General features: G+C 51.1%; 1 protein-coding gene across 2 annotated transcripts; it reads right to left on the reverse strand.

The window, feature by feature from the left end:
- Positions 1-173: 173 nt before the first annotated feature.
- On the reverse strand, positions 174-26,300 carry Stard3 (StAR related lipid transfer domain containing 3). 2 transcript variants are annotated; one of them, XM_042674006.1, is made up of 16 exons: positions 26,193-26,291; positions 18,204-18,348; positions 9,965-10,237; positions 5,987-6,064; positions 5,595-5,672; positions 5,411-5,464; positions 4,813-4,930; positions 4,492-4,590; positions 4,209-4,264; positions 3,764-3,856; positions 3,162-3,224; positions 2,927-3,022; positions 2,550-2,629; positions 2,353-2,457; positions 1,276-1,369; positions 174-854 (listed from the first exon to the last, which is right to left on the reverse strand). In XM_042674006.1, exons 3-16 carry the CDS (start codon positions 10,184-10,186, stop codon positions 750-752), a joined length of 1,341 nt encoding a protein of 446 aa, XP_042529940.1. In that variant the 5' UTR covers positions 10,187-10,237; positions 18,204-18,348; positions 26,193-26,291; the 3' UTR covers positions 174-749. The 2 variants fall into 2 exon arrangements, with proteins under 2 accessions (XP_042529940.1, XP_042529939.1); XM_042674005.1 differs by lacking the exon at positions 18,204-18,348 and having other exon boundaries at positions 26,193-26,300.
- Between the last annotated feature and the right edge of the window lie 394 nt (positions 26,301-26,694).

Consider the following 26,694-nt stretch of genomic DNA (forward strand, 5'->3'; position numbering starts at 1 on the left):
GGGAAAGGGGAGCTCAGGAACGGGGCTCCTGCAGATGCCTTCTGGGTGAGCTGGCATTTCTGCATGAGTAGTGGCCCTTGCTTGCCCATGTACGTGCTACCCTGCTCTACCCTCAAGAGTACAAGTGAGGCTGAAGCCAAGGCCAGGGCACAGGCACAGGGAAGGCTGCTGGGTTAGTTTGATTTCATATTTTTTTAATTGGCTCAAATTACAAACATCCCCAAGAAGGCCATGGGGAGAAGGGGAGGGACCTAGGAGAGACAGAGATGCGCTGCCAACACCCATCGCCCCCACCTCCACACAAGTACATAAGTATGTATGGAAAAAGGTCCCTGACCTTAAATAACCTTAAGAAAACGTGACGGGAGAGCAGGCAGAAGGGCCTGCCACCTTTACACTAGTGGCAGCTGCCCAGCCCTGCTCAGGACTCAGCCCTCCCGCTCTGCCTCCCTCCATAACCAAGTCTAAGGTTTCCATTCCAGCCCTGCTCCTCAAACGCAAAGCAGAGGACATGGATCTTTTCTTCCTTGAGGCAGGGCCTGCATGCAATCAGCAGCAGGACAGAGCTTTAGAACGGAACTCCTCCTTCAGCCAGTGGTCCTCAATGCAAATGATCAAGCCCACACCTGCTGAGGCCAAGGCTCCCTGCCCTGTGGAGGGCTGCAGCAGAGAGCCCAACTAGTTCCCCTTTCCAGCTCCGGAGGCTATGGTGTCAGGACCCTGGCCTGCAGGGTGGGTGAGGGGTCTGGTCATGCCCGGGCTCCCAGCTCTCCAATGCGCTGTCGCAGGTGAAAGGCGAATTCGAACATGGTGGCTGCAAGGCTCTGGTGGATGAGGTACCGAGGCAGGCGGCCCTGGGGGAAGGCAGGAAGTCACACCATGATTTGCCCCCGGCAGGGTTTTCTACCCACAGCTCACACCAGCAGGAGTGCCTTAGACCAGAGGGCAGGTGCAGCTCTGGAATCTGCCTGGGCCCCCCTTCTCCCGAGGGTGGCGGGCAGAACATGCTGTGCCCAGTTCCTGGCACCAGCAATACAAACAGGCCCGAGTGGGCTGGGCTGGCAGCCAGCCACTGCTGCCAGGGCCTTGGGAGAGGTAAGAAATGAGGCAGGAGGCGTGCGACTCCTACAACTCAGGGTGAGGACGCCATCGGACTCTGACCCCAGTCCTTGAGTGAGAAAGGAGGCTGAAATTAGGAGGCTCTGGGCCTGGCAGAGGACCTCAAAGATAACACAGCAGCCTGAGGCCCATGTCATAGCCCCCCCAGTACTCCACCTTGAGATCTGTGTTAAGAATCCAGATGAATGTGCAGACTCGGGGATTGCTGGCTGACTTGAGCACGATGAAGCCCCCAGGTCCGTTCTCCCCCCTAGGACAACAGCGTCGCTGAGAGAGACTTCCTGCTGAGCAAGGCCCCTCCACTTCTCCCCCATTTCTGGCCCAACTTGGACAGTGGGGGAAGAGGGGTCTGGTCTAGGAACCCCCAATCCAAGGCTTCAGGCTCAGACTGTCTGCCAGTACTGGCATAGAGCTCACCACCTGCCTGGCCAATCCACTCTGTGACACCAGCTCTGGCTGTGGAGGGAGGGATGGCCTGGAGTGGCACTTCTCACCCTGCTCAACTCAGGAAGCAGTGTGGTACCATGGGCCCCAGAAGAGGGGGCTTTCTAAGGACACAGCCAGGTCCTGGGTGTGGGCTCACCTCCTATGGCCTTTTCACAGAGCACGCTTAAGCCCATTCTGCAGATAAGGAAGTTGGCAGGCAGAAGAAGTGTGTTTGCCCCAGCACCTGGCATGTCTATCTTAGTGCCATGACAGAGCCCCAAACTCAAGTTCTAAGAAGAGTGTGCTCTGTGTCTGTGTCCCTCCAGCGCTGCTTCCAGGATTAGCCAGCAGGGGGCGCCGTGAGGAGGCCAGGACTGGCAATAAGCAAGACACACCTTTTCTTCTGAGGGCACTTTCATATCATGTAGGAGTAGGACAAGGTCCAGGCAGTAGGGACAGGGGAGGAAGAGGAGGAAAGGGGCCCTACATCTCCTGAGGCAGGAAGATGAAACTAGAACTCAGAGCCCAGCATGACATTATAGCTCCTCAGCCCCATTCCCATTCCCTAGACTAGACTTCTGGCCTGTAGTCTCTGGGCCAGCTGCCTACCACTCAGTCCCCTCCTTGGTGGCCCGGTTCCAGCCAGCCAGATTAGCAGGATTAAGGACTGGGAGACTGAAGGCCGGCAGGACAGGAAGCAGGAACAAGGCCTCAGCAGGGGAAAGCACCCAGCTGCAAACATTGTATTCTGAGCTGCTTATTCAGGTTGGGTACAACCCGCCCTGCCTCTTTCAAGACCAGACTCACCTGACATATTTATGGGTTGGGGGTTTGGCACAGTGCGTGGTGGCAATGCCTGATGATAGGTATCGGTCTCTGCGCCGCTCAATGCGCCGGACGTTCACAAAGTCCCTGGGGAGGGGGAAGGGAAGGTCAGAACAGGGAACCTGGAGCCCAAGGTCTGGGTCAGGCCTTGCTGAGAAGAGAGGGCTTGGGACACTCACCTGGGGGAGACCACACCGCCCGCGGCCCCTGCAGACACATCGTAGGAGATGAGGGTGTTGTCTTCAACCCGCTGCAGTATCTGAGGACCAGTCAGGAAGATGTGGGGTACAGCTCTCCCCTGACTGCCCTAGGGAGTCTCAGCACCGCAGAAAGCTCCCATGGCTCCCAGAGCCATGTCCATGTGTGTGGACCCTGCGTTGGGCACTCAACCCACCTGGCCTTGACCATCATGCAACTTCCCAGAGGACAGAGAATATGAGACAAAGGGGGCCCCCATGATCCAGCCAGTGACTGACTGCGTAACTGGTTCCATAGGGAAATGCCTGTACCGCCATCCTTGTGATGAGGGGGGTTGGGCAGGGTCAGGCGGGCTCACCTGGCAGGCAGTCACCGTCTTGTTCCACAGCACCATCCTCTCGGGCTGCAGGATGACCTCTTGGTATACCAGCTCAGCGCAGCAGGGCAGGAAAGTCTGTGAAAGGCAGGCCACGGCTGGGTGGTGCCAGAGTAGCTTGGTACCCCAGCTCCCTCTGCTGGGAAAACCTGCTAAGGGGATCTTTGGCCCCTTCCTGGAGCCCCAGATGGAACCTGGAGCCCCTTCCCCCACTCACCTTCAGGATGAAGGTCTTGCCATGAAAGGGAACCTCAATGGTATACACAGTGTCCCCGTACTCCTGTGGAAGGGACAGGTGGCAGGGAGGTGAGTGGGGGGCACAAGGGGTAGACTAGCGGCAGAGGAACAGATAACAGGCAAAGTCTTCCAGCAACTCAGAGTGGAAAACTCCAGGCGTCCAGGGACAGTGGTTCTGACAAGAATGGCTACAAGGAGAGAGGCTCTGCTCTCAAGCTGAAATATGGCAGTGATCACAAGAACCACCAGAGGGACTGGCCAGGAGGGAATGAGGCGGGCCCCGGGTTCTCTAAGCTCTCTGCAAGCCTTTTAGATGTTGTTTTGATCATGAAACAAAACACCGGACACAGGGCAGAGCATGGAGTCTGGCTTCCCCTTCAAAGCTGGAGCTAAAGAAGCCAAGCAGCAGGGAGGTGAGGACGAGGCCACAGAAGTAGGGAACACACAGGAAATGCCAGTCCCCCCTGGCCTCCTTCCCAAAGGCCTATCCCAGGACTCAGTCCCTCTCTTCTGGAGCAGGAATGTAATTATGGCCATGCAATCCTCAGCTTTTCTCAGGCCTCAGAAAAAGGCCCTCCTTACATTATTCTTCTCGAACTTCCAGTTCTCCTCCTGGGCCAAGATCTGGTCCACCACTGCAGTGGCCTCCCTTCCCTGGCGGACGTACTCCCGCTCCTGCCAGGGGTGGGAGATGAAAAGGTGTCACCCTGTGGCCTCCTTTGCTCATGGCCTGTTCTTTCCGGCATTCTTCATCTCCTCCCAGAGGAACCAGGCTGAGCCAGATCAGGGGATTGGGGCTGGTATCCCCAGGTCCTGGAGGCCTCCTGAAGCCTGGGAGTTGGGCTCCTCCTATGCCCCCAGTTATGAGGAAGACCAAGGGGCTTGATGGGAAGACATTGGGATGGATGGGCACTGACTGGCACTCAGGCTGCCCAAGGTCCACCCTTGCAAGGGAAACTTGGCTTGACTCTGACCAAACCCAGCCCTAGCCTCTCTGAGGGTAGGGTGGCAATGTGCAGCCAAATACCTGGGCAGAGAAACTTTTCTTTCCTGTGACTTCCTCATCTGATTCATTGTCAGACCCTGTGAAAAATAAGTGCAGACGACAATGGCAGAGGGGAGGGAGAGCGCGTAGGAGGTGGTGGGTTCGGGATGTGAGTGCAAGGATGTGGGGGCTAAGAGTGTGGGAGAGGGCTGCTGGCTTTCCCTAGGGAGCCTGACAGAACAGAAAGAACAGACCCAGCCTACCCTGCTCCTCACACGGCCCCTCCCTGAAGGTGAAGGCAGCTCCCCCACCCACCAGCCCTCACCTGCAAAGGATTCTGGGGGTGAATAGAACTGCCCCTCCGACAGAGTACCAGGGAACAGTAGGGGTCCACGAGCAACAGCAGCTTGGGCAGCAAGATACCCTGGGGGAAGAGACATGGGTAACCATTAACTGAGACCACCAACAGCTATGCTACAGCAGTCTGGAAACCCTGCACCTCCCCCCCCACCCTCCCTCCCCACCCCATCTCAGGCTTACCCTTGGGCCTCTGGGAAGTGGCAAAGTGGCTCACAATTGCCTGCAACTCTCCTCTCTCAGAGCTAAGATGACCCTCACTGAACCCAGGCCCTACCCCAGCACTCACATCGCTCCTCCTCGGCCTCCTGGGGTAGAACTTTGAAGTCAAGGAACCAGGTCTCCAACCAGGCGAGGACAAAGGAGACAATGGGGAGCAGATAGCCAAATGCCCCTTTGCTGAGCAGCTGAAGTAGAAGGAAGGGGCTGAGTGACATGCAGGGGTCACCCAACACCAATACTATCCCATGACCACCAGCTCTGGCCAACCAAACTAACCTACACCCCTTCCTGGTCCCAGCTGTTTAGGCATATGAAATAAATTAATTCTGAAATTAATTAAGTCAGGAACAGGATAAATTGTGGTCAGGCTGCAAGAAGACCTTTCTGGTTCTGGCATGTTAGGAGCAAAGAATCAGTGAGAATGACTCCTTGGAAACCTCAAAGGACAGAATTCTCCTCACTGCAATGCAGCCGACAGGGACAGATACTTGTGGCTTTTTGGTGGTTAACTGGAGATAAGAGTCTTAAAGACTTCCCTGACTGCGTTGGCTTTGAACCTTGAGCCTCAGATCTCAGCCTCCTGAGAAGCTAGGATTACAAGTCTGAGAAAAGCCCATCCCTCAGGCTAAATGCCCACCAGATCAGCTAGACCCTAAGCCACTGACCTCAGAAAGGATGACCTTGACAATAAGGAACGCACTGGACACCAGTGTAGTGACCTGCAGGGAAGGGAAGGTGGGGGCAAGAGGGAAGCCAAGGCTGGGGAGTGAGTCCTCCCCAACCCCACCCTGTGCACCCCCACCCCCACATCCCGCTGGGCCCCAGATCTGCCGCAAAGTGGCATCTTACCGCAATCACCCACCAGTGCCGGAGCCGCAGCACGGCGTAGCCCAGGAGCAGTCCAGAGAACCGGAAGAAGGCCAGTACCTAGCAGGGAGGGCATCCGCTGATCAGAGGCCAGCCTTGTCCCCACCCCTGCTGCACTCTTGCCCCCAACCTCTTCCTCCATGGGCACACCCGCCTCGGGAGACAATGGCTGGACCAATGTTCTTTGGCACAGTTTGGACAGGACCCTGTCAGGCATGGTCCCACTTGGGGCTGTCTGAAGGTGAGGCCCTGCCAAGGAGCCCTTTGAAGACCAAGGGGCTGGATATGTGCAGCAGAAGGAAGAGAATCCAGAGATGGCATTTCTTGGCTCTCTCTGTGTTCCTAGCATCCCAGGATGTTGCCAGGCCACTCACAAAGATGTCAAAGAAGGAGGTCTTAAAGCTGTAGTGAAGGATCTCCTGCTCCAGGTTCTTGCGGATGCCTGTGTTGGTCTGGGAGAAGAAGAAAGGAAAAGAACTAAGCCAGGGGGTTCCTCTGATTCTAGGAGGCAGCATGGGCTAGGGACCCTGAAGGAGAGGCAGAAGTGCCAAACCATCACCCAAAGGGGCTCCTGAAGCATCCTGGGAGGTTGTCTAGAGGTCTAAGACCCTGGCACCGATACTGTGCCCAAGGATCCGGCAGCTCAGGAGGGAAGGGCTGGGTTAAAGCACACTGCCTGAGAATGGGCAGACCTAAAGGCCTAGAGTTCTGCAGGGGAGGTGAGGGGCTAGGCAGGGTGAGAGGGATGGATGCTGGGACCTGCTTCATATCATTCCATTTCCCTCCATCTTCCCAGCCAACAATCCATCTGGAGTAATGGGCCAGGGTGGGTAGTGGAGTCAGACAGAGCCCCAGGTGGTAGGATCAATTGATTAGGTTTATACTTAATGAGCAAAATCCATCACACACTGCTGGAGAGGACAGCATGGTAAGAGAGAAGCTAGACCTGTCCTGCTTCTGTCTCTGCCCCGGCCACCACACACTGACACCAGAACCTTGGTCTGGATCCAGTGTTGGGGTAGGGGTGGAGGTGTCCTGTGAGATAGCGGGGAGGGGTAGATGGATTCCAAAAGACAGACTGCGGCTGACATCCTCAGAAGGGACGAGGGTTCTAGGCCCCAGGAGAAGAGAAGGAACACAGGATTCTGGGAATGGAACCCAGGAAATCTCTCAATGACAACTCAGGTTGCTGGCAGGTCATCTGGATTTTAGGGGAGACTTGTTAAGTCACAGATGCTAAGGCCATTGAGCTTGAACCTCAGGGTGAGCTGAACATCAAGAAATCTGTGTCTGTATGTGTGTGATACTAGGGTTTGAATTCAGCCCTTATGCCTGCTTGTGGGTGCTTTACCACATGAGCCAAATTTCCAGCTTAGTTTACTTTGTTTTCCTCTATCTAAGGCCCACATAACTGGGATTACAGATATGAACAACATCCCAGCTTATTTGTTGACTTGGGTTCTCACTTTTTCCCAACTGACCTCAAACCACCATTTTTCCAATCTCTGCCTCCAGAAGAGCTCAGATTACAGAACCATAGTACCTAGTCAAGTATCAGGAACCTTTATAATACTCCTAAGTAAACTGGTCATGGTGGCTCACACCTCAAATCCCAGCACTCAGGAGGCTAATATGTAATGATCTTGAGTTTTAAGGCCAGCTTGGGTTACATAGTAAAGTCAAGACTAAGCCTAGGCTACATAGCAAGACCCTGTCTCCACAAAACAAAACAGCTCCCAAGTGTTTTGGAGGCTGGGTGGGGGCTGCAGTCAAGAGAGCTCCTCTCTTGACACTAGTACACCTGTTGTACCTTCACCATGTGCCTTTGGCCCCAAAACACAAAGCCCTGTAAAACCAGACACTATCTTTCCTTTGCTTGTTGGCAAAGCCCTCAGCCTGACCCCCTCCCCACCACCTTACTCCAATCCTCCTAATCCTCCTCACACAGCTCCCTCTTGGGTTCCACAGCCCCTCCCATCCCTAGCAACCACTGTCCATCAGAGCTCTGAACTCCACACTCTTCACCCTTAGCCTGGAAGTCCTGTTACTGAACAGTGGCGCTGAATGGATGACTGAAGAGAGTCGGGTTTCCATTCCTGCTTTGAAACCTCTGGTTATAAAACTTGGTGCTGGTCACATAACCATACGGGGGCTCATGGATCACATAGATACAATCCACCAGAAAACTAAAAATAATATGTTCCAAAGTATGAAAAACAGGGCTGGGAAGGTGGCTCAGTGGTACAGTGCTTGACTTGCATGCATAAGGCCCATATGCATGAGCACCACATAAGCAGAAAAAGCCAGAAGTGGAGCTGTGGCTCAAGTGGTAGAGCGCTAGCCTTGAACTGAAGAGCTGAGGGACAGTGCCCAGGCCCAGAGCTCAGGACCCACGACTGACAAAAAAAAAAGTATGAAAAACAGGATAGGAGTATTACCCAGGACAGAGCACTGAGTTAGTATGACCAGTTCTATCCCCAGTGCAATAAAGTTCTAAGTATGAAAATAAACTGGGGGGCTGGGAAGGTGGCTCAGTGATAAGAGTGCTTGCCTTGCATGCATGAGGCCCTGGGTTCGATTCCTCAGCACCACATAAGCAGAAAAACAAATACAAAAAAAAAAAAAAGAAAGAAAATAAACTGGAAATTAAATAAACTGAAATAAATAGAAATAAAACTGGAAATCAACATTTTCATTAAATGTCTGCCAAGTGAAACCCCATGCCAATACTACTAATAGTTTCCAATCTTCTGGTTTTTTTCATTACATTGAAAAGAATTTGTAGGTTAGGTTTTCTCACTTTGCAAACGTTCTCAAGTAAATGTGAGAATGGCAAGCAATCACAGCTGACAGCCAAATAACTTCAAAAGTAAAATGAGAAAAACATTTTCCCCGTTCCTCTCTGGTTATAAAATATGTATTGAATGTAGGGTGTGGGTGAATTTCAGTGTTTGCTTTGATGATAGTTGACACCTTCATAAGGAAGAAGCCTGAGACCTCTGAACCTCTTTGGCATCAGCCCTCACATTGATGGATGGCCAGAAGCCCTCCATAGTGGTGGCTCCTTATCACTGATGGTGCTTTTGCATCTCCAGTATGTAAAGGACAGTCATCCACCTCAGGGCCCTGCCTTTTGTTTCAGCTCGCTAATCCACAGCCAAACTTACCTCCCCTACCTCTCCTCTAGCCCTGCCCCAAGCACCTGAATACGTCTATCAGGAAAGTCAGGTGCAGTGATTCAGGCCTGAAATCCTAGCTATTCAGTAGGCTATTCAGTTCAATGCCAGCCAGAGCAGGAAAGTCCATGAGACTTTTATCACAGCAAAAGCTGGTAGTACAAGTATGGCTCATCTGTGAGTGGAAAAAGCCAAGAGTGACAGGCTCTAAGTTCAAGCCTCATAGTACTGTCCGTGTGCGGCATTGTTTGGTTTTCCTATCAATCAAACTTGAAACTTGGGAGGAGCCCTTACCATCCAAAATTCTGAGCCCTTACCATCCAGATTTCTTTCTGAGCCCATGCTACAGAAGGAAAATGGGGATGGGCTAGGATTATGATTTAGTGATAGAGAGCTTGCCCAGCATTCATGAAGCCCTGGGTTCCTCAGTACCACATAAACAGAAAAAGCCAGATGTGGTGCTGTGGTTCAAGTGGTAGAGTGCTATCCTGGAGCTAAAGAAGCTTAGAGACAGTGCCTAGGCCCTGAGTTCAAGCCGCATGACTGGCAAAAAACAAAACAAAAACAAAAAAAACAAGGAAAATGGGGAGAGGCTCTGAGAAGGTGAGGTCATGCATGAACAGAGGAGGAACTGGGGCAGGATTCTGCCTGCCTTTGTGGCACTGAAGGGCCAAGGGTGGGCCAAACCCTGAAAAAGGTAGAAACAGGGACCTGTGCCTAGGGAACTGCATCTCACCAAAACCCTGGCCACCAGGGACAGAGTTCATCTGTTCTTCCCACTGTATCCTGCGCTTTTAGCACAATACCTGGGACACAGCAGAGACTCAAAAAATGTTTACTCTGTGAGTGAGTGATGGATAGATGAATTGGAGCCAGAGCGCAAAGGAGGACAAAAAGAAAAAAAAAGTTTCATTAATCCAGTCAGAGGCCCCCCCAATCTTACTTTGTCCTAGTGTTCCCACTAGGGGGCAGTATGGTGCAGAGGCCAACAGCAGAACAGGAAGGTGAAGTCTGTTCACCACCCACCCTCATCAAAGTTAAAACTATTAACAGCCGCTGTTCTTATGTCCTGTTTTTCAGATACTCCATTCCATGGGCAGAGCAATCCTCACGAGTGGCAGATAGACAAACAGAGGTCTGATGACCCAATTTCTCTCCCAGCCCCACCCCACTCACGTTCAGTTCGATGATCCAGAGGAGAGAGATGAAAAGCAGGTCGAAGGTGACAAAGAGGCAGAAGGTCCGCCGAACATCAGAGATGGCTCTGCGCTTCTCTGGGGCTGGCGGGAGGAAGTGCGAGGACAGGCTCTGGCTGCAGGACAGCGATGTGCCAAGGGAGGCCACAGCTGGCAGGCTGCGCTCCAAGTCGCAGGCCAGCTCCCCAGGCAGCTTGCTCATCCTGGTGGGCCTCCACGTTGAAGTGGGGTGGGCAGGGCCTTAACGGCTAGGCTGGGGGAGCAGGCAAATGATCTTCAGTACTGGAGGTCCTGGTACTTTCTGTTCCTTCCCACAGAGCCCCGAGCACCCCCTGAAAGGTGCCCAATCCTGTCCCAACCCCACAACCCAGGGCAGTGTGTGCCCAAATTCCCTCAGTGAGCCATACCCACCTCCCAAATTCTAGAGACACAGACCTGGAGGAAGGGGGAAAACGGAGGCAGAGAGAAGTTCAGCCTCCCAGGATCCAGTCAACAGCCCCAGGGCCAGCCCCCACCCCACCCCCAGGAGAAGAGGGCCCCAGGCTCTGTTCTTTGTTTTCCCAGCACAAAGCCACAGTCCCTCCCAGCAGCCAGCCCTCCCCTCCACCCTTAATCCATGGCAACTGGGAGGGACTAGGAGGAGACAGAAGAGAGTAGAGACAAGAGACATAGAGTGTGTTCCTGCTCAAGAGGGCAGCTGACATCCCTTCTCTCTACCTTCTCTATTACCTCCTACCCACACCAAGCCTAACCATCATTGCCTACCCTCGTCTCCAACAAGCCCTGCTCCACAAGGCAGCTGCCATTTCCCTACTTACCCATGTTCTTAGGGCCTGATCCCAGGCCCAGGAGTAGGGTGGGGTGGGGGTTATGGGGGACTGCTCTGTCCAGCAATTCCTATAAGACAGTCCCATCTCCCCGCACCACCCCATAGCCATTCAAGCCTTCTTTCAGGTCCCTCAATGTGACACCCTGTCCTAGAGCTGGCCTTTGAACCTGCTCTATTGCCTAGAATATTCTTCTCCAGCCCCAAAGCCTTCCTCTCAGACCCCCTCCTGGGCCCCCACTCAGCACATATCACCTGGCTTGACTTTCTTCGGTGAACTCATTGCATTTGGAATCTCATCTGACTGTTTCACGTTATGGTTTGTCCTCTCTCGCACAGACTGTAAACTCTACTTTCAGGCACAGAAGCTTTGCCCAATTTGGTCACATTGTACAGGTGTCCAGCAAAATGTGTGACACCAGGGCTGGGAAGGTGGCTCAGTGGTAGAGCGCTTGCCTTGCATGCCAGAGGCCCTGGGTTCGATTCCTCAGCACCACATAAGCAAAAAGAAAAAAGCCGGAAGTGGCGCTGTGGCTCAAGTGGTAGAGTGCTAGCCTTGAGCTGAAGAGCTGAGGGACAGCGCCCAGGCCCAGAGTTCAGGCCCCATGACCGGACACAAAAAAAAAAAAAAAAATGTGTGACACCTGATAGAGGTTCACAACCGACTGCTGGATAAACAACCCTCCGGAGGGGCTCCTAGCCCTCAGCCCCATGCTATGCAGCAGAGGGGAACAGGACAAACTCTGAGAATCCACCATTCCCAAGTCCAGCCCAGTGTTCTGCTCCCCAATGCCCCCTCGTCCACAGTCATGCTCAACCCAGGATGTTTCCACTCAACTTAGAAAAAATACAACTGCAGCTCTGAGGGAATGGACTCATCCCCACCCTTAACATCTTGTGCAACCTTGGGGCTGTCGTGACCCCTAAAGAGCAAAGGAGGCCCAGAGGACTCCATCCCTTTCACGCAGCCCACCGCTCTAGTGTCCCTGCCCTACTAATCTGCTGGGCTCCTAGTGGGGAGGGGACCTTGTCATCCAGGAGAAAGGAAGGTCCTCTTGGGAGCCAGAGGACTTGAGTTTGGGGTGCAACAATGCATAGCTTGATGAGCCTGAGCTGCTGGGGACCTGATCAGGCATCTCTAGTCTTCTCATACCCCAAACCACCTGGGAACAGGTGTAGGGGACAGTGAAAGGAGAGCCCACGAGATTTGTTCCTACTCTTGGGAAAGCAGGATCTAAGCACCCTCCCTCCAGAGATGCTATCCCTGAGCCTTTGTTTGGTTTGTTGTCCTGGGCCCTCAATATATATCAGGTCCCAAATAGGCTGGTCTGTGGCCAGAAATTTCAGAGCCAGCTCACCCAACCCATAGCCTCCCATCAGGCCCACCTACTGGGTCCTCATGTCAAGTTTGTCTGGAGTTGAGAGAAGGTAGGCCCAACTCTAAAACAAAGCTGTAGAACTTAGAGGGGATGTGAAAGGCCACCAGCAAAGGGACCTTCCCCCCAACATCCACCAGCCAGATCAGTACCAGACTACAGGATCAGGGTAGCCCTTGCTACAGCTCCAGGGCTGCTGACATTTCCATGTCTCAAATGGCTCTCCTGTATCCTGCAGACTCATCTCCCTCTCCAACTTCAGCTCTTCTCCTCTCTTTTGTGGGTTTTTTTTTTTTTGTTTCTTGGTGTGTGTGCGCGCCAATACTGGGGCTTGAACTCAGGGTCTGGGCACTGTCCCTGAGCTTCTTTTGTTCAAGGCTAACACTCCACCACTTGAGCCATAGTGCCACTTCTGGCTTTTTCTGTTTATGTTGTACTGAGGAGCTGAATGAACCCAGGGCATCATGCATGCTAGGCAAGCACTCTCCCATTAAGTCACATTCCCAGCCCTCTTGTCTTTAAAAAAGTAACTTTGTGTGTGTGTGTGTGTGTGTGTGTGTGAACACAGGGCCTGGCACTTACTAGACAAGAGCACTACCACTTAAGCCACATCTCTAGCATCCACTTGTATTTCATGTCTTTTTCTGTTAAACACAGAAATTAGAAATTCAGGTGAGAGCCGGGCACCGGTGACTCACACCTGTAATCCTAGCTACTCAGGATGCTGAGATCTGAGAATCAGGGTTCAAAGCCAGTCTAGACAGAAAAGTCCGTGAGACTTTTGTCTCTAATTAACCACCAGAAAACCGGAAGTGGTGCTGTAGTTCAAGTGGTAGAGTGCTGGCCTTGAGCTGAAGAGCTCAGGGACAGCACTCAGGCCCAGAGTTCAAACCCCACAACTGACATTAAAAAAAAAAGAAAAAAGGAAAAAAAAATTAGGTGAGTATAGCTCAGTGGAATGCTTAACCAACATGTTTGAAGTCCTGAGTTCCACCATCAGAACAGCAAAGAAAAAGAAAAGGTTGTGTGTTTTTTTTTTTTTAATCACCTCAGTTTGAGAAGCCACAGTCCAAATCAGGGTGTCAGCTCTCCCTCAGCCTTCCTTCCCCTTTTGACTTTGCGTGGCTGTCAGCAACGTCTGATATTCTGTGGCTTGCAGCTGCCTAGCTCCAGCCTCTCGATTCTACACTGTCACATACTTCTCCTTTCACATGGCTGTCGTCTTGTAAGACACCAGTCAGATTTGGGGCCCACCTGCTCCATATGACTTCATCTTAACTGATGGATCCACAATGACCCATTTCCAGATAAGGTTACATTCTGAGGTACAGGGTGTTAGGACTTCATTGTATCTTCCCCCACCCCCCATACAATTCAATTCATAATAGGAACTTATTTTTTTAGTGCTAAATGCAAAAGAACAAATATGTATTTTTCCCCTTATCCTCCCTTCCTTTCTCTCTCTCTTTCTTTCTTCTGGTCATGGGGCCTGAACTCGGGGCCTAGGCACTGTCCCTCTGCTCTTCAGCTCAAGACTAGTGCTCTACCACTTGAGCCACAGCACCACTTCCAGCTTTTTCTGCTTATGTGGTGCTGAGGAATGGAACCCAGGGCCTCATGCATGCAAGGCAAGCGCTCTACCACTGAGCCACCTTCCCAGCCCTATCTTACCCTTCTTACAGATGGTCTTTTTCTTTGCCAGTCCTGGGGCTTAAACTCAAGGCCTGGACACTGTCCCTGAGCTTCTTTTGCTCAAGGCTAGCACTCTAACATTTGAGCCACAGCACCACTTCCAGCCTTTTCTGTTTATGTGATACTGAGGAATCAAACTTGGGATTTCATGCATGTTAGGCCAGCACTCTTCCACTAAGCCAAATTCCCAGCCCCCAGATGGTCTTTTACATGTTTTGTTTTTTTTTTTTCACTTAACATCATATCCTGGAAAACTGCTCCATATCGTGTGTGTGTGTGTGTGTGTGTGTGTGTGTGTGTGTGTGTGTGTGTGTGTGTGTGCAGGCACGCGCACGCATGTGTACATTTACTGGTACTAGGCTTGAACTCAGACCTCGCACTCTTGCTTGGCTTTTTGCCTTAAGGCTAGTACTCTACCATTTGAGCCACAATTCTACTTTTTTCTATTTTGTTGGTCCTGGGGCTTGAACTCTGGGCCTGGGCATTGTCCTTCAGCTCTTCAGCTCAAGGCTAGCCTTGAGCCACAGCACTACTTCCAGTTTTCTGAGTGGCTTATTGGAGATAAGAGTCTCACAGACTTTCCTGCCTGGGCTGGCTTTGAACTGCGATCCTCAGATCTCAGGCTCCTGAGTAGCTAGGATTACCGGTGTGAGACACCAGCGCCCAGTTTACTTCAAACTTTTTTGTTTTTCTGGTTAAGTGGAGGTAATAGTCTCTCAGATTTGTTTGCCCAGGCTGGCTTTGAACAGTGACCCTCCCATCTCAGCTTCCTGAGTAGCTAGGATTACAGGCGTGTTGCCAGAAGTTTATCTTTAGTATAGATTACTAGAAGTAACATTGCTGGGTCAAACTGCATGTATAGTTTTGTCAGAGTATCCAAATTCCCTTTGCAGTTTGCCTTCCCACCAGTTATGTATAAAAATGCCTGTTTACCCACAGCCCCAGAAGGTATCACATCCGTGTCTGCATGGGGATTTCTTCCCTCCTTCCCTTCCTTTCTCCCATCCTCCCTCCTTTTTCTCCCCATCCCCTGCCTCCCCCACTGTTAGGAGTCCTTCTCTCCACTCGCCTCATTTCTGTCTCTGCTTTTCTCTCTTATACCCCCCTTCTCTTCTCCCCCATCCCTATCTTCCTGTCTCACTTCTGAGTGTCATGGCTCTCCTACTTATCTTCCCCTCCCTCTCTGGGCACAGGACTTGGGCGGCAGCAGCTTGGGTGTGAGACACACTTGGAGTGGCAACCAACTACACTGACACACACCCAGACATGTCCTGTGGAAGCGAGAGACATGGCTGGGGCTGAAAGCAGAGGTGCTGGAAAGCCTGGGAGAGCTGAAGATGTGAGGGTGTGGGAGCCAAGCTCCAGGGCTTGAAGGCAGAGGAAGGGGTGGTGGGAGATGGGGGTGGGGGACACAGCTTGCCACCTCAGGAAAGCAGCTCCAAGTCCACAATGAGACTTTTAAATCCAGAGTATAGCTCCCAAAGCAAGACATCTGTACCTCAGCTGGGGCAGCCACTGACTCTCAGTAACTGCAGGAAGTCCTACTTGCCAAGCCTGTTGTTTATCTGGGAAAAGGCCAGTGGTATTACAAATTCATCTTTCCCCCCAGTTCTGGGGTCTGAATTCAGGGCCTGGGCACTGTCCCTTAGCTCTTTCATTCGACTTTATCACCCTAGCCACAGCTCCACTTTTAGCTTTTTGGAGATAAGAGTCTCACAATTCTCAGATCTCAGGCTCCTAAGTAGCTAGAATTACAGGTAAGTGCCACTACTGCCAGGATCCTATATTTTTATTTTTTAAAGAAATCTTAAAAAATGAAACTTGAAGCCAGGTACCAGTGGCTCACGCCTGAAACCTGGCTACTTAGGAGGCTGAGATCTGAGGATCATGGTTCAAAGCCTGCCCAGCCAGGAAAGCCCATGAAACTGTAACTTCCAATTAGCCACAAAAAACTGGGAATAGAGCTGTGACTTAAGTGGTATAGCCCTAGCCTTGAGCAAAAAAGCTCAAGGATAGCACTCAAGCCCTGAGTTCAAGCCCTAGAACCAAGACATAGACAACAATAATGATGATGATGATAATAATAATAATAAATAAATAAAACTTTACTTAAATCTTCAATATATAAAAGATTTTTTTTAAATTGACTGCTGGGGTGTAGCTCATGCTTAGTGTACTTAGTGAGGCCCAGAGTTCTACCTTCAACACCACAAAAACAAAAACACTGGACTGTGATGAGTGGAGGTGTCATGAGGAGCCACCAAGAAGGACCAGAGCTTCCTCAAAGTTCCTCAGGACAGGAGGCCTTTGATAGATGCTCTGTGGAAGGCAGGTGAACACTGGACAGCAAAAAGCCTGGGAGGTGCCCAGACCACATGCAGGTGGAGTGAAAACTGCCTCAGGCCTGGGCCTGCCTGGTATGAGTTCTCAAGACTGCTAAGCCAGCCCAAAAGCCAAGGCTGGCAGCTGGCTGCACAGGCTCCACCCACTGCCTGCGCTCGCCCTCACCAGGCAGGAGGCAGGAATGACAGCAGGGCTGCCACCCAGTCCCCTGGGAGCAGCACCCCCCTGCCAAACCCACCGCCTGCTGTCACCGGCCCCTCCAAAGCGCCTTCAGAGGTGTCAGGAAGGGAACAGGGAGCATGCCACATGCGTGAAGCAGTGAAGCAGCCGGCCCAAGATGGCTGCAGACTTGACACCTGTGTGTTTGTGGAAGCTGAGCTGCTAAAGCTTGGGGAGAGTGAGAAGGAGCCAGAGGAGGCAGAGAGGGAGGGGGAGAGAATGAGGGGGAAGAAGATGGGGAGAAGGGAGGTTTTGCTTTCCTAGGTTAGAGGGTGAAGGAGGGTGGAAGAGGGGAGGAGTGGGTGGGAATCAATGTGTGGCCCAGGGGATCTTTGAGTCACTGCAGCTCTTGGTGGATAGCCATGTACAGGCCTTACACCCCTTCCAGACCTTCCCTTCCCTTCCCTTATGAGCCCCCAGGTCATGCTAGGAACAGCCACACGTGCAATGGTACAAGACTCGGGATAATAGATTCAGAACGTGGCTGATAAAAGTAGTGGACTGGCTGGGGATGTAGCTCCATGGTAGAGTGTTTGCCTCTCATGTACAAGATCCTGGAGTAGAACCCCAGCAAATGAAAAAAAAAAAAAGGATTCTGCAGCTAGGGTTCAAAGCTAGGGTAGCTGATTTCCTGGCCCTGTGCTCAAACCTTTCTAAGACTCAGTTTCTTCAACTGTGTTTTTATTATTGCAGTGTTGACACTTGAACCCAAGGCTTTCCATGTACTAGACAAGTGCTCTACCACTTAGCAGCACCTCCAGCCCTTCTTTAAGTGTATTTGTGTGTGTGTATGTGTGTGTGTGTGTGTGTGTGTGTGTGTGTGTGTGTGTGCGCGCGCGCGTGCATGTGCTAGTCCTAGGGCTTGAACTCAGAGCCTAGGTGCTGTCCCTGAGCTCTTTGGCTCAAAGCTAGCACTCTACCACCTGAGCCACAGTGCTACTTCAGCCTTTTCTGAGTAGTTTATTAGACATAAGAATCTCATGGGAAGTGTCGCTGTGGCTCAAGTGGTAGGGTGCTCGCCTTGAGCTGAAGAGCTGAGGGTCAGTGCCCAGGCCCAGAGTTCAACTCCACAACTGACGGGGAGTGGGGGAGGGAGGAGGATCTCATGGACTTTCCAGATCAGGCTGACTTTGAACCACAATCCTTTAGATCTCAGCCTCCTGAGTAACTAGGGTTACAGGTATGAGCCACTGGCACCCGGCTCTAAGTGTATTTTTTAAAATTAATTTACTTTATTGTTATTATAAAGGTGATGCACAGAGGGATTACAATTACATGAGTCAGGTAATGAGTACATTTCCTTTCACACAGTGTCTTTCTGTTCCTTCACTCTCTCCCAGCTAAGTGTATTTTTAAAAGCCAATAATATACTGAGCAATCTTGACCCTTTTACTTTAAATTGCTAAACTGTGTTATGTATGCTACCAAGCATACCCTCCTTCTAGCTTCTTCCCACTGTTTCCCAATTCTCGGTAAACCCAGGGTCTGGAGATTTCCCACCTCAGAGTTGAGAATGATGTAAGCAGCAGGGGGAGGGAGGAAAGTGCTTGGTCAGTGCTTGGTCAGTTACACAAGTGGCTGGCAAGAAATCAAGTGGCTTTCAAGAAAGCAAGGCGGGGTTGATGGTAGTGTGTGTCTCCCTCTCTCTCTCACACACACACACACACTCTCTCTCTTTCTCTGTCCCCCCTCCCCCCCTCTCTCCAGGGAGAGATGTGTAATAAGAGCTGACCTAAGTGGACTGGCTTCAAACTTGAACTCACCTGCTGTGTAGCCCACACCAAGCTCATTCCTCCCACAGGGGCCCCGGTTCAGTCATATGGAGGGTAAAGTTATTTCAGCTCCAGGGGAGAGTGGATCTTCAGGTTGCGGTCAGGGACAGGAAGTTGTGGAGAGTAGTCTTGGTTCCTGGTAGAGGGAGGACTGATTTCCATGACCCCCTCCCACCTGTGACCTCAAATGCAGACAGCTGAGGCCTTCTCCTACCCCTCACCCCTACCCTAGATCCTGATTTCCACAGGTCTTAAGTGGCAGGGGCAAAGGTAGGGTCAGTCCTTACCAGCTCTTAGCCCCAAGCCAAAAGTCATAGGAACAGGTCTACAGCTCAAGAGCCCTGTGAGCTGCAGCTCCATGGGCATTTCTTGGCTAAGGCAAGCCGGTGTCATGAACATGGAACTGAGGCTGGCAAGCCTCAGCCATCATACCTACAAGGTGGGGTTACCTGGGCTATGGACATCCAGGAAGAATGATGCCTGTGAAACGCTGACACCTTCATCCCACCAACACTCTCAGGTGTCTAAGGGCTTGTTCCACAGAGGACAAATGTCACCTAGACCCAGAAGGGACACACTTCTGGGCAGTGTGGCTTTTCCAAGCTCTTTCAGGGCCCAGGGAGAAGGGCAGATGGCTATCTTGCCTTCCTCAGAAACCAGTCCCTGACTAACCTTGAGGGCTGCCCACGGGTGTCCCTAACTCAGAACAAAACAGGGGGAGCAGGCAAGAACTGGACTCCAAGGACTGGAGGAAGACTCAAGTTAGTTCACCTGCCCAGCTAATGCTAGACCTTGAGTTCAAATCCCACGACAGTCAAAAAGAAAAAGGTAAGAAAAAAAGAGAGAAAGAAACCAACCTCCAAGCTGGGAAAAGGGTAAACTGTGGATTTCTATCTCCCTGGTCATTTAGGCTCTGGTGCTTTGGTTTCCCCCACTGTAAAATGAGGTAAACAATTGAAAAACAATCTCTTTTTTGTTGTTTTGTGTTTACATTTATTTTTAAACTTTTTTGATCTGTGTCTCTCATTTTTCTGCCTTAGGCCAGCCTCATACCCAGATCCTCTTATTTATGCCTCCTGAGTAGGCTGGAATCACATCTCTGAACCACCATACCTGGCTTCTTGGTTTAGAATGGGTTCTCACTAACTTTTTGATCAGGCTGGCTCTAAACCTCTATTCTACTCTCCATCGGCCAGGTTGCTGGGATTCCATGCACATACCATTATGCCATCTCCAGCCTGGAACCTATTTCTATGGGCAAATGACTCATTCCATATCATGGCCTACAGTTTCCCTGACACAGTGACCATCACATGAGAGTCAGCTATTGTTCCTATCCTGCCTCTTCTTCAGAGGAAGAGTCTTGGGTGCTGACTGGCAGTGTGCTGACTTCATGCCGGGTTGGGATGTCTGAGTCAAACAGTCTGCTAGCACCCAGGTAAAGTGAGAGGGGACAGCTGGGAATGAAGCCAGGCTCTGGGTGTGGAGGAGGTTGGCCTCAGCCTGTGTCCTGCTGCCAGCCAGCCCAGCAGGGAGCTGGCTCGAAGATGAGGAGGGAGGCAGAAGGCAGACTAGAGGCTGGACTGCCATCCAGAAGGCAGTTGGCAGTGGCCCACAGTGCTGCCCCAAAGACATCATCTCCTTTACTCCTTGTAGGGGTGAGGACCTGCCATGGGAAGGAGGTAGGCTCTGAGAGATTCACCCATAGGCCCCCACAAGGAAGGAGCACAGCTGACCTCACTACAGGAGCACGTGAGTTTCCCCTGGGGCGGGGGCCTGCTAAACACAAGAGCCTTTGCTGAGAATGGGGTATGGGGATGGGGGTGGGGGTGATCAAGTACTTCTAGATCCAACTGGTATCTGCCTGCTGCTCAGCTACCTCTATACTACCCAGGCTATGCCACTGTCTCTCAGTGGCTACAAGTTCTGGATCTCCAACACAGCAGTCCGCTCTGCTAAAAGCAGAGAACAAGCCAGGCTCTGGTGAAGCTGACATCTGAGGATCACAGTTCAAAGACAGCCTGGGCAGAAAAGTCCCCAAGAGACTCTTATCTCCAACTAACCACTCAAAAACCAGAAGTGGCACTGTGGCTCAAAATGGTAGAGCACTAGCCTTGAGCAAAAGAGCTTAGGAACAGTGCGTAGGCCCTGAGTTCAAGCCTCAGGACCGAGAGAGACAGAGAAAGAAAGAAAGAAAGAAAGAAAGAAAGAAAGAAAGAAAGAAAGAAAGAAAGAAAGAAAGAAAGAAAGAAAGAAAGAAAGAAAGAAAGAAAGAAAGAAAGGAAGGAAAGAAAGAGAAAGAAAGAAAGGAAAGAAAGAGAGAGAGAAAGAAAGAGAGAAGGAGAGAAGGAGAGAGAGGAGAAAAGGAGAGGAGGAAGGAAGGAGAAGAAGAAAGAAGGAGGGAAGCGGGAGGGACAGAAAGGAGAGGAGAGGAGGAAAGAAAGAACAGCAGAGAAAGCTGAGTGGTCAGTGGCTCACTTCTGTAATCCTAACTACTTAAGAGGCTAAGATCTGGGCGCTGTCCCTCAGCTCTTCAGCTCAAGGCTAGTGCTCTACCACTTGAGCTACAGTCCCACTTCTGGCTTTTTCTGTACCACTGAGCCACCTTCCCAGCCCTACCTGAGACTTTCCACTTAACCACCAGAACGCTGAAAGTAGAGCTGTAGCTCAAGTGGTGGAGTACAAGCCTTGAGGGGGAAAAAAAAGCTCAGGGATAGTGCCTAGGCCCTGAGTTCAAGCTCCAGGACTGACACACACACACACACACACAAAAAGGAAAAAAAAAGCAGAGCGTAATTTCCCCAGTGCCTCAAACCTCAGTGGCTTCAGCTCACCTAGTTCCCATCCTGGCCCACAAGACCCTTGGCTCTTCCTCTTGAACTCTCTACCTTATTACTTGGTTCCTCACTGATGGACATATCCTACATGCTCCAACCCAAGGCCTTGCACTAGAACTCCTGCATGTCCTGGACATTAGCTGATCTGTGGATGCATAAGTCCATCCTGGAAAGGGGAGACGTTCCAGGTCTAAGGTCAACATCAGACCCAAGACCATCAGCCAAAGGCCATTCCTTACTCTGTGTGCCCTAGATCCAATCACAGAGTGTCTTTGAACCTCAGTGTCCTTATCCACAAAATGGGCACAGTACAGTATCCATGTCACAAAGCTCAAAGGAACTAGCAATGTGACATGAATGGTGTATGTGCTCAATTCATTGCCCTCCTCGTGGGCTCATGGCAGAAGCAAAGCCTGGGCCAGGCATTTCCAGCATAGCCTTTGTCCAAGCTGAGGGTTCACTAGTCCTGCTGGTTGGAAGGCGGTGTCTTGGTCTCAGGGAGCTAAGCACAGATGGCCTACTTGGGGTTTTCTTCAGAGTTCAATGGCCCTTGGGAACAGTTCCCTGGGGAAGTGGAAGTTTATGGGAAGGGATTGGGATGAGAATGACCGATAAGATAGCAAGGTCAAAACCAAGTCTGTTTCTCTTTTCCTACAGAAGAAGAAGGACGGGGAGGGGAATCAAGCTGAAACAGAAGCTAGACTCCTCACCAAGCACTCTCCATCCTCCACCACCTCCATGCAGGCCCTGGTAAATAAATACCAAGGATGACCCAGCTCTGGGACTACATGACCCTTGGCCAACTTAGGGGACTGTGAGTCAGGTCTGATTTCACCCTTTAGTGCCAGTGGGTAAAACTTGGGTGGAAGAAGTTAAGTTCCTTTCTTTTTCTTTCTTTTTTTTTTTTTTTGGGGGGGGGGGGTCCAGTCGTGGGGCCTGAACTCTGGGCCTGCACGCTGTCCCTCAGCTCATCAGCTCAAGGCTAGCACTCTACCACATGAGCCACAGCGCCACTTCCAGCTTTTTTCTTTTTGCTTATGTGGTGCTGAGGAATCGAACCCAGGGCCTCATGCATGCAAGGCAAGCACTCTACCACTGAGCCTCCTTCCCAGCCCCAAGAAGTTAAGTTCCTAAGGTCAGTTTTTGGAAAGACTTCCCAGAGAGCCCTCTGTTCTCTCAAGGAAAGGCCCTGCCATACAGGCTGCACTGAGAACTAGCCCATCAGATAAAAGCCTCTCCTTAGCCAGGGAAAGTCCAGAGGTACACAGGCCTGGCCACATGGGACATCTCTGTCACGCTCATAAAGCAGGTGCCTCCTGGAGAAGGGGAAAGAGGCCGTTTCTGAGCCAGCTATGGACCTGGGGTCAGGAAACAGCTTCCAAATCCCTGCTGAGTAATCTTAAACTTACCTCCTCTAGGTTCAGCCTCATCCAGAAAATTGAAAAATAAGCCAGGTGCTAAAAATGGCTCTTGTTTGTAACCCTGGCTACTCAGAGTGTGAGATCTGGATGATCATGGTTGGAAGCCATCCCAGGGAAGACAAGTCTGTAAAACTCCACCTCCTAGAAAGAAGTCAGGCTGGAGTGTGGCTCAAATGGCAGAGCACCTGCCATGGGCAAGCAAGCCAAAGCTAGAGCACTAGACCCTGAGTTCAAGCCCCAGTCTGGGGTATGGGGAGACAGGATTTGGGATTTCACTCACTATGCTCTCCTCTGACAAGCCTCGATGTATGAGAGTTCAGCAGAAAGCAGCTCACAGGAACTGAGAGCTTGCAGTGTGCTAGACCCAAGCAAGTCTCTGGGTCCCCAGGGACCTGCTCTGGTCCATCAGGACCCTCAGGTCTGGTGAGGCCTAATTAGCCTCAATCACCAGTATTCTAGACCTCCCCAGGGTACAGTTTCTGTGGGCTCCTAAGCCAAGGGGACACATTCTCATGGTCAATGGAGGAAAGGAATCACTTTCCTCTTCCCATGCTGTGGCACCCATCAGAGCTCTGCTTAGAGGCCCCAGCAATTCCTTCTCTAAACCACTCCAACCTCAACTTCCCTCCCTTGGGTATCCTCACGTCTCTGTGAAGTTGCACCTGGTTATCTTCTCCCTTGGGTGCATTCTAGAATTAATGCTTAATCTTGGAACATTTACCAGGTCCATTTTCTTGAACAGACTCACATCAAGTCTGGGACTTTTTTTTTTTTTTTAATTTGGTCCAGTTCTGGGGCTTGAACTGATGTTTTTTTGTTTTTGTTTTTTTACTCAAGTTTAGCACTTCCACAACTCCACTTCAAGTTTTTTGGTAATTAATTGGAGATAAGCGTCTCACAGCCTTTCCTGCCCAGGATGGCTTTGAACTGCAATCCTCAGATCTCATTCTCTTTGGTGAGCAGCTAGGATTACAGGCATGAGTCACTAGCACCTGGCAGGTCTTGGCCTTTTTTGTATGTCTTTTTCATTTTTTTCACTGGTGGGGACTGACATAAGTACCTCACACAAACTAGGCAAACATTCTACCATTGAGCTAGATCCCCAGTTATCTCCGATCCCATCTCCAATCTTCCTTTCTTTCCTTCTGATTCCCCTCTCCCCAACCTCAGAGACTTAGATCTTTTCACCCTTGAATCCTCATTTAATAAATCCATATCATATCCTTAGAATAAGCCACATCAACTATCTTCAAGCAGCTTATAAAATTACAAATCATAACCAGTGAACTTGATTGCTCTTGTATTAGTCATAATAACTAATGCTTATTTACTGAGCTCTCACATACCTGGCAAGTTTAAAGCCTAGTTCATTTAATTCTTACAACAACCATATGAGGAAGACACTATACTTTTTTTTTTTGTCGGTCATGGGGCTTGAACTCTGGGCTTGGGCACTGTACCTCAGCTCTTCAGCTCAAGGCTAGCACCCTACCACTTGAGCCACAGTGCCACTTTGGCTTTTTCTGCTTATGTGGTGCTGAGGAATTGAACCCAGGGCCTCATGCATGTGAGGCAAGCACTCTACCACTGAGCCAACTTCCCAGCCCTACACCATTTTTTTTTTTTTGGTCAGTTGTGGGGCTTGAACTCTGGGCCTGGGCACTGTCCCTCAGCTCTTCAGTTCAAGGAGCACTCTACTGATTGAGCCACAGAGCCACTTCTGGTTTTCTAGTGGTTTATTGGAGGTAAGAATCTCAGGGACTTTCCTGCCCAGGCTGGCTTTGAACAACGAACGTCAGATCTCAGCCTCCTGAGTAGCTAGGATTACAGGTGTGAGCCAGCGGTGTCCGGCAACTATCGCCATTTTATAAATAAGAAAAGTGAAGTGCTGACTTCTTCAAAGTCCTAAAATCACTGGAGCAGTGGTGGAATGCTTGCCTAATGTGCATAAGGCCCAAGGTTCAATACCAAGCACAACTAGAGTAGCTAGTAGCTAGAGAGGTAGAGGCTGGGAGACTGTGCTTCAAGGCCAGCCCAATAATAAAAGTTCACAAGATTCCATCTCAATCACTGGCTGGACATACAACTATTATCCCTAGCGACTTGGGGAAGCACAATTAGGAAGACAACGGCCCATAAAGCCCTGGCATAAAATGAGACCCCTATCTTGAAAATAATCCAATTCAAAAAGGTGCTAGAGGTGGGGCTCAAGTAGTAGAGCTCCTGCCTAGTAAGAACAAGGCTCTGGGTTCAATCCCCACCAAAAAAACGAAAACAAAAACAAAAAGGTAGTATGACTCAGAAGGTCTAGATTCTCAGCCATGATGGCATTATAGAGGGAGTTAGGCAGGTCTGGAGGTCCATGATTATAGTCCCAGCAATCAGAAAGGTGAAACAGGTGATACAAAGTTTGAAGTGGAGAACCAGAGATCACTTTGTGTGAGCAGTACACTTTAGGATGAGTAGAAGGAAGCCCAGCAGATCAGAGAGGGTAGTGGGTGCAAAGGCATGGAGACATGACTAAGAAGGTGTGAGCAAGACCATGCAGGGCCAATTATTAAACCTTAGGGTGCATACTGGAGATTGCTAGGGAAAAAATCAGATCAGAGAATATCATAAACTGGGTTTGGTATTCAGCCTTTTCCCATGGGCCAGGGGAAGCCAGCAGGGTTATAAGAAAGAAATTAACACAATCTGACTTGTGTTCTAAAAGATCTTTGGAAGCTAGAGTTTAGACCCTGGCTGCAGGCCATGTGTGGAAGTTTCTGGGGAGCTACTGCAGTCATCTTGGTGAGAAACATGTCAACAAGTGGGGTAACAGAGAAAAAAGAGGAGCAAGAAGTTCAGGAAGTTAGCTCTCCAACATTATTTCATAAATGTGAAAATTGAGAGAGAAGAGGAAATGCAAGATGATTTTCGTGCTGGGATGGGATAGCAAAGAAAGACAAATCTACAAAGAAAGGATCAGTTCAGATTTGGAACCAGAGAGCTCCATGGAAGTGGAGATGTCCCATCCACATCTACATCTGGGTATTTGGCTGGTGTGACGCCGACGCTAAGGGAGAAGGGACCACCAGAATCAGTACACAGAGTGATGAGTCGAGCAAGAAAGAATGTGAAGAGATACCTCTGACCTATTGTCGGAGAGGAAGAAGGAAAATCGGGTGAGGCGAAGGAAGGGGTAAGGCATGTCAACCAGAAATGAGTGTCCGTGGTATTATGCGCCTGCAGGAACTCAAGAAAGATAGTTTTAAAGGGCCCTTTTGATATCAATTAGGAAGTTAACACGCGGTGGTCTCCCACGGAACTTGGGCAGACTGGATGACAGGGAGAGACAGGGCTGTGGGACTGAGGAGATGTTTCCTTACTCATCCTCACATTCAGACCCCTCCCAACCCACCGCCCCAACACCCAGGTAACAGTCCTTAGCTCTCACTGCTGAGCGGGGAGGCTCTGAACAGTGATCCCCGACGTCCTCTGGGGGACCCTCTCGGGCGGCTGGAGATGAACGCAAAAGACCCCCCCACCCCTGCCCCGCCACGAACCCCGCACGCGCTTTGCATACAGGCCGAGGAAGAGGAAGGGGGCGGAACCTGGATTGCCGGGGGCGTGGGAAGGGTCGGACGGAACCAAGAACGGACGCCCGGCCGGAAAGCGGGAGCCACCAGCAACAGAAAGCCCTCGCACTACCTCCCAGTCCGAGAAATCGCTGCAGGACCCACCTGTTCCATTTCGGTACGGGCCCTGCTCTTCCTCCCCCAGTCGCAGTACCACTCAGCCGCTCCGGGAGCTTGGCAGGGCGGAAGGAGATCTCTTCGCGGCTCCACTTCCGCCTCTGAGCCCGCCCCTTTATAGCGAACCGGGTTTATCCCGCCCCCGAGCCGGCGGGCTCAGTGGGAGGCCCGGAAGCGGCGCTGCGAGCGAAGTTAAGACGGAAAAGTTTGCGGTCTGGGATGGGAGGGAGGGGATAGAAGACCAGGCACTTTAACCTGACACGGTTGAAGAAAGAAGACTCGCCTGAGGAGCGGTGTGTGGGGGTGAGGGAAGGCTCTCCTGGAGGAATCCAGCTTACGGGGTGGCGTGGGGGGTAGTTGTGGAGGTGGGAGGGAAGGGATGGTCAGGGAAAAACAAAGGAGGAGGCAGCAGTGCTGGATAAGAAACGTACTCATGGGCTGGGAAGGTGGCTCAGTGGTAGAGCGCTTGCCTTGCATGCCTGAGGCCCTG

The sequence above is a fragment of the Dipodomys spectabilis genome, unplaced genomic scaffold, assembly GCF_019054845.1.
Source record: "Dipodomys spectabilis isolate Male_0828 unplaced genomic scaffold, ASM1905484v1 ptg000018l, whole genome shotgun sequence".
In the NCBI taxonomy this organism is placed as follows: domain Eukaryota; kingdom Metazoa; phylum Chordata; class Mammalia; order Rodentia; family Heteromyidae; genus Dipodomys; species Dipodomys spectabilis.

Bases quoted from the DNA above. Each gene is read 5' to 3' on its own strand.
- Stard3 (XM_042674005.1), bottom strand. From the start codon at position 10,186: ATGAGCAAGCTGCCTGGGGAGCTGGCCTGCGACTTGGAGCGCAGCCTG. The intron at 3,857-4,208 runs GTATTTGGCTGC...CACCCCTGGCAG, and splicing joins AGAAAAGTTTCTCTGCCCAG to GAGCGGGAGTACGTCCGCCA. The intron at 2,458-2,549 runs GTGAGTGTCCCA...CCCCCTCCCCAG, and splicing joins GGCGGTGTGGTCTCCCCCAG to GGACTTTGTGAACGTCCGGC.